The sequence below is a fragment of the Asparagus officinalis genome, chromosome 1 (assembly GCF_001876935.1).
Source record: "Asparagus officinalis chromosome 1, Aspof.V1, whole genome shotgun sequence".
Classification (NCBI taxonomy): Eukaryota; Viridiplantae; Streptophyta; class Magnoliopsida; order Asparagales; family Asparagaceae; genus Asparagus; species Asparagus officinalis.
In genome coordinates this window covers 72,744,797-72,752,135 of record NC_033794.1, presented here as the reverse complement: position 1 = coordinate 72,752,135, position 7,339 = coordinate 72,744,797, and the positions used below count along the sequence as shown (strand labels likewise).

The following is a 7,339-nucleotide window of genomic DNA, read 5'->3' as shown; positions in this document are numbered from 1 at the left end:
GGTCCCACTGTCAGTTAGTCTAATCGGTGGGGGATTTTTGTGGTGGAAGACTATGAATCATCATCAAAAGAGTGTTCAGAAATCACAGTGGGGTTTAGTGTTTATCACTTTGTTTGTAATGATTGGGTTATCCCTAAGAAAATTACATGTAGCATTCTTCCGGGAACTTCCTGTTATATGAATCATCCACCCCCAGCTTCCTTTGTGGAACTAGGTCTGACTTTGTACTCAGTTACATGACCGGGTTATCCATAAGAATATTACGTATAAAAATTCTTCAAGAACTTCCCGTCAATGGTAGGAAACTGTTTAGACTCATATACCTATTAGAGTATCGGAAGGAGCAGTTTATACTCTTATACTTGTCGGAGTATTGCGCCGTCATTCGGATTATTCTAGCTTTACGGTGCCAGAGTCGATTAAAGATTGAAGCTTATTCTTTAGACCGAAACAAACCTCAGTAGGATGGAGAATCCTCCTGTGATATGCACAGTAATTTAGGTCTGTAATTCTCTTAGCTCCCTCCTGATCTTTAATAGGTGGTAACTCAATCTCCCCGTTATTCAGGAGGTACTCGAAAATATCTGGAACTTCCTCATCTTTGAAAGAGTACTCTTTTTGGACTCTTGGATATGGAGTCCTTTTCTGCTTTTGAGGTTGTTATTGTGACGTCTGATTATTATCACCAGCAACCACAGGCATTGACTGCTGGCCTCTTTCGGTCTTCTTCCTTCTGAGGAAGTGTTCGGCCCGCTCTCAGCGCACCTTCAACTCTTTCCAGTTGTTGGACGGTGCTAATCCCATAACTTTCAACATGTCCAAAGAGAGGTTGTTGTGACAGGTTCGGAGGATGAAGTCCTCCGTGATCGGATCTCGGCAGTTCATCGCCTTATTCCGGAAGCGCTTGACGAAGTCGTCGATTGTCTCATCGTCTTTTTGCTTCTCATCGAAGAGTGTCCTGATTGACACCTCGGCGTCATCATCAAAGAAGTGAGCGAGGAATAGGTTCTCCAGGTCGTCCCAGTTGTTGATGCTTCCAAACTTGAGACGGCGGTACCAATCGAAGGCTGGCCCACGAAGGGTGTCAACGAATGACCGAACCATCAAGGCTTCATTGCCGGAGATCATACCCAAGCGGGACTTGAAGTAGATCAGATGTTGAGTGGGAGAACCCTTCCCGTCATACGGCGTAAAGTTAATCAGGTTGAACTTCGCCGGGTATGCTATTGAATCCCACTCTCTTGGATAGGGATATGGAATGCCAGTCTTTTTTACCTCTCGAGCAGACATTAGAGCGTTGATTTTGCCCTTGAGATCTTTCATTCATCCTCGCTCGTATCGGGCCTTGGACGATTTTTAAGAGGAATAATAGGGCCACCCCCAGTGTTATCATCATTGGTAGGACCACCCCTAACATTTTGGTCAACAATAGGGTTATTATCATTGATGTATTCATCCATGTCTGAATCGCTTTCTGCTTGGTTGACATTGTTGCAATGACTGGATTCACCTATCTGGTTCGATAAGGCTCGGATTTGTTGGTCGTGCTCTTCCTTCATCCGTACCATAGTCATTTCCAATTCGAACTTGAAGTCCTCTTTTTGCTTAGTCAAAGCATCCTCGATGATTTTGGCTATTTGCTCAGTATTGATCATGAATGCTTCGCGAGATTGACCAGGGCTGGATACCGTATTGTCAGAAGCGACTGCAGAGTTGGCATCTGACGCTTCGTCCTCTGAGGATAATCCTCGATTCATCCTCTGATAGTCTCTTTGTCTAACGGTTCCCGACCGTAAACGGGTTAGACGATGCGATATGAGAGGGTCAGAACTAGAGGGTTGAATTGACTTTCCTCTATCAGCCATATAAACTGTGACTGCAGATTGTTTAGGTCCGACCGCTTCCAGCTTGAGTCGAGACATCAGTTGGTCTATTCCCGAATTAACTCTTCTTCCTGGAGAAAAGTCGGGGCTAGAACCACTTGAAACAATCGGGGGCTTTCCCTTATTGACCACATTGATGGTAACTTCTGGGAATTCGTCATCTCGAACAGCCGATCGTTTCTTGCGGAAACGCCTTGGTTTGGACTCGATCGTTCTGTTAGATATCGTCTCGCATACCGAAACCCTCTGCGGAGTGGTCTTGGGACAGCTACACACTGATAATACTGCCCTGATAATATTGCCACACGGACAATGAACGCCCATTTCCCGGGTATGTCTTTTTCGAGATCTATCCATACATGCTGCAGGAGGATTGCACTCAGCAAACGATGCAGCTTGTTACATCGGTGATGAATCTTTTGGATGGTCAGATTGTAGCAGTAGGGTGGATCACTGACGAGATATTATTGACGACCGCCCGTCATGGAAGAAGCCGTCAGTAATGCGTATTACTGACGACCGCCCGTCATGGATGTTTCTTCTTTGATGGGACTTTTATTGATGACGTATCCTTGACGGCTCCCCGTCAAGGATATGCATCCCTGACGCGATTTCTGACGGGCTTGACGAGATAGCCTATCAAGGAAGTCATAGTTTCTACTAGTGATAATAGGTTGGTTTTGAGAATCATATGCGAGTCGTAGGTCCATGATCCGTAATAAGAGAGACCGGCTCACGGTAGCTTTATTTTTCACCAAATTCCCATGTAATACACTAACATATCCTAATAATGGTTTATAAACCAAAGTCATCAGCACGGAGACATCGAGTTCTCGTGTTTCTTCCTGATCGATTATTCCTTAATTCATTTTTCTTCTTTTTTAAATTTTGAAAAAGTTGAAGATCAGTGGTCATTTCAAAATCGTGTGAAACTTTAGTCCCATGTTGGACAGAAAATAATAATTTACGACCTTATTCTTACCGTGTTAATAGGCACAGGAACAGAGGGGGCTCTCACACGCAAACAAGCGTAGTGGGCCCATGTAGGAAATTAGGCAATCGGAGGCTTTTTTACACACCAAGATTATGCAGGAAAGAAGTTTCCCTCCAGCTTGAGAGTCTGCTTCCATTTTCATAGTAGTAATCCATCATATTTATCCAAAAATTTTACAACATACATATTGTGGGATCTATATGTAATATGTATTTTGTAATCACCACTTGCACGGTTCGCCCATGTGATTAAACCATAGTTAAAAGAGTTCTTTATACATCCATCATCATTACAAGTTAATAATAAATTGCAGATCTATATCTGGATTAAAAAAAAAAACCTTTAACTAATTAAAGCAAACAGCTATATAAACCCTGTAACCTTTCTTAACTCCTCATTGGTCTCTCTCTCCTTAACAACTAATTGAGAAGAAACAAGAAATCATATTAACGATGGCAGCAGGGAGTGAAGATCTAAGGCTAAGCCTGAGCCTTTCCTCCTCCGAAAACTTTTTCCCATTGAATCTGACATTATCGCCTCCTTCAACTTCACCTTCAAAAGCTATCAATGGCGAAACCGAAGAAGAGGCAGAAGCATGGTCACCGGTGAGTACATTGTCCAGTCTGAGCGGGAAGAGACGCGAGAGAGACGATAATGAGGTTGAAGAAGATGGACAGAATTCCTTCAAGAAACTCAGGCTGTCCAAAGAGCAGACGACGGTACTTGAAGAAAGCTTCAAGGAGCACAACACTCTGAATCCAGTAAGCAGTCTTTTTCTTCATCTTGATGACGATTTTGTCTACGTAAAGCTGAAAGTTATGGAAAGTGACGTACTTAATTGGTGACGATTTATGTGCAGAAACAGAAGCAGGGTTTGGCGACGCAGCTTAACCTGCGGCCGAGACAGGTGGAAGTCTGGTTCCAAAATAGAAGAGCAAGGTAACAGCTCAGAAATCTCGTCTTAATTTCTGAAGGAGCTAATTACTGAGATAGACCCCTTACTATCACCCAAACGCGGATAGACTCCGTGATCGAGCGAAAGTTTTTGACTCTTCCACCCCTCAAGAGGTTTATTTGTCGGAAGACAATTTTCTCTTTCTTCCCCCCCCCAGAAGTCCATTTTGTCCAATACGAAATTTATGACATTTTGCTCAATAGAAAATTAGTAGCATTTTTGAGTTTAGCTATTTTTTTAATAATTAATTAATTTTAAACCGTGCTGAAATTTACGCATAAATTTTTTATCGCAGGACTAAGCTAAAGCAGACAGGAGAAGAATGTGAGTACCTGAAGAAATGGTGCCAGAAGCTAGCCGAAGAGAACAGCAGGCTTCAGAAAGAGGTCGGAGAGCTGAGAGCACTGAAATCAGTATCATCCAATTCTCCAACTCCTCCCACAGCATCACCACCTCCTCTTTTGATCTGATGAACCCTTGGGCCTCATATTTTTTCACAGGGGCCTCTTGATACCAGTTCAGGGAACTATCATTCTAATTATAGGTTACTCCATTTGCATAATCAAATTCATAATGTTGCACAGTAAGTGGCAGCATTGTCTTTGTGAAATTGATCCATATATATATACGAATGCAATACGCACGCTCAAGATCAATGGGCCATTAATTATTTGCTCTGGCATCGTGTTTATAAGATTAAAATTACAGAAATACAACTACTAATCTCATGGCTCTTTAGTCTTTGTCAAATATATAGCTATCTATGCAGTGTTCCAAACTGATGTAATACTGCTCTGGTCAAAGCCCAGAATTAATGATCTTTTCACTTGTGCTTGTTGATGTACTTGAATAAGAGAATCATATAACTGAAATATATCTGAGAGTGCAAGTCCAGATAAGCTACAATAATATTGTTCCACTTAAAGTAATTATTAACAGCTAAACCCTTTTCCCTAATTGAGTCTATTCCTCTACCTCATTCATTTACCCTTTTCCGAGCAATAGATGCCAGCAAACGCATAAATTATTCGCAATAAACGGCTCATATTCACCGCAAAACAAGAAATAACGGATGAAACCCTTTAAATACAGACACTTACGGATATATTTACAGGAGTTGAGAGATGTCATTTAATGTCAGCTTAATTATAAGTACAAAGGTAAATCTATATCAAATGATAAATTGCACAAAAAAATCATGAAGACAAGAAAATATGGTTGAAGTATCAAAGTATCACAACCTATTGAGGGACACCTTACGTTTGTCATAAGATAAGCTTTGTATTTTCTACTATAACTATGGGAACTGAGCCAATTCTTCAATATTAGATATCAAAATTCCCTCATAATGTGGAGATGCAGATTGGCAAGCCTCTATTAGACAGTCTCACTCGTGATTACATTACGCTAATCACTTTTATCATATGACATGAGCGAGCCTAGAGATTTCTTAAGGTTGAAGTATTTGTAGTTGTTGAGTTAATAAACCTTCAGTGGTCCACAGCGATCTGATCAAATGTACCAAAAATAACACACTAAACACAAAACCAGAAAATAGAGAGACAATCACAAACATACAATATTTACGTGGTTCGATCAAATTGATCTACGTCCACGGCAAGAGGGGGCTTTTAATATATTTCTCTCTGTGTTTCAACCCTTGTACAAAATTTGAGAGCAATCATCTTTTTTTAGCTCTATGTTTTAGTGGAGAAAAGGAGTCCCTTTGTTCATGAAAGAAGAGATGAGAGTGTGATTGATGAGGAGGACCCACGAGTGAGAGTGACCCCAATCAAAAAAAATCTCTTCCTCATGAGAGTGACACTCCAGTCAAATAAAATCTCCTCTTTGCTCAAAATAAAATATGATGTCATTCTTCAATCAAAAACTGGGTCCCGTCAGAGATTTGAAATGGGTCCCACCCATTTTGGATTCAAGCCAAAAATCAACAATCTCCACCTTGGATTGAATCCTCAAACATCAATAACTAGAGAATTTCACCGTCTTGCAAACAATGCTCCAAACGGGGCCACATAACAAGTGCGAACGCCTCCCAAATTCAAGAAGTGCTTGAACTTGAAGGCCGGGGTCAGTTTGGTCAACATGTCAGCTGGGTTGTCTGTAGTACCAATCTTCTTCATCTTGATGTTTCTTTCAGCAGTTTCCTCACGAATGAAATGATATCTGACATCAATATGCTTTGTCCTCTCATGATGTGTTGAGTTTTTGCTTAGATGTATTATGCTCTGATTATCGCAAAATACATGAACTAGCCTCCTACTGAAGTCCAAGCTCCCTTACGAGATTTCTCAACCAAATAGCCTCTTTTACCGCTGTTCGCGGGGAAAACTGTTTTCTTTTTCATTGAGATAATTGTCATCTTGGGTTACAAAGATCCGGTCTTTTATAGATCCGGTTACAACTAAATCAAAGAAAAAAAGTAAAAATTACAACTTTCCTCTTGTGAACAAATCGCGAGCTCCTGTTTTGCGGTCGCTCGCTTTGGTGGGTTCTTTGCCGGCGCCGGGGTTAATCCGTGGACCACCGCGCGATCTAGATCCGGTTGGATCTACACGATTATACGGGTATTAGTCCACGAAGGGAATAATAGCCGGGGAGGATTGATTCACCAAGGAAACAATCGTCCAGATCTCGGGATCTAAGACCAAGCTTAGATCCGGAGTGTGATAGCGTGTAGATCTCAAATCTGTTCTTTGCCTCCTCTCGAAATCCTGCCTTTTCTGACGTGGATGCTCGCCGAGGATCAGATCTGTATGTGCAAGTCTTCAAGTCTTCAAAGCTCTGAGATCACTCTTCAATCCGGCAGAGTTTCGGCTCTTGAAATTCCCGTCCGAGTCCGCTCTCGGTTGGATGACTCGTTGATTCCTCAACTCATTAGCTTGATTCTGCACGCGGGTGGATTCATTCCGTCGCTTCCGTGCGATTCGTCGATCTCGTCGCCTCGTTGGTTCGTCGGTTTGTGCCGAGCTATGCTAGGGGACCTATAAGCAATTTTATATGCCTACAGATACCCCCTCCAAAGTATTTCAGTCTCGTTCTTTTATAGAAGAGTCTGGAATACTTTGGATATGATTGCCCCCACCTTTAGTCGGTGTAATGGGATCTTGGAATGATTCCCGTTCTTGACTCCTTCAATTCTCCAGGCTTTTCGGTGCTTTGTCGAAAGTCTGTAAGAGTTCCGGTGCTGCATTTATTGTCTGACCGTTTGTCGGAATTTTGAACTTTGAAGTCGATTCCTGATTTCTAATTTTTAGCTGACCATCGATTGTGGCGTCGAGTCTTTATGTACAACGCGTTGTCCGGCGTAGTGTGGTTGAGTTATCCTTAAGAATATTTATAAACAATATTCTCCAGGAACTTCTCAAACCAAAAATAGGGAATAGTTTATACTCATATACCTTATTGGAGTATTAAGAAGCAGTTTATACTCGTATACTTTTCGGAGTGTTCTTTAGGTTCGAATAATCTGAACCGGCCCCAAAAAAT

At 41.7% G+C, this 7,339-nt stretch overlaps 1 protein-coding gene across 1 annotated transcript; it reads left to right on the top strand.

Annotated features, from left to right (window-relative positions):
• Positions 3,330-4,302, top strand: LOC109835725 (homeobox-leucine zipper protein HAT4-like). The gene is made up of 3 exons (XM_020403736.1): positions 3,330-3,638; positions 3,737-3,816; positions 4,128-4,302. Exons 1-3 carry the CDS (start codon positions 3,330-3,332, stop codon positions 4,300-4,302), a joined length of 564 nt encoding a protein of 187 aa, XP_020259325.1.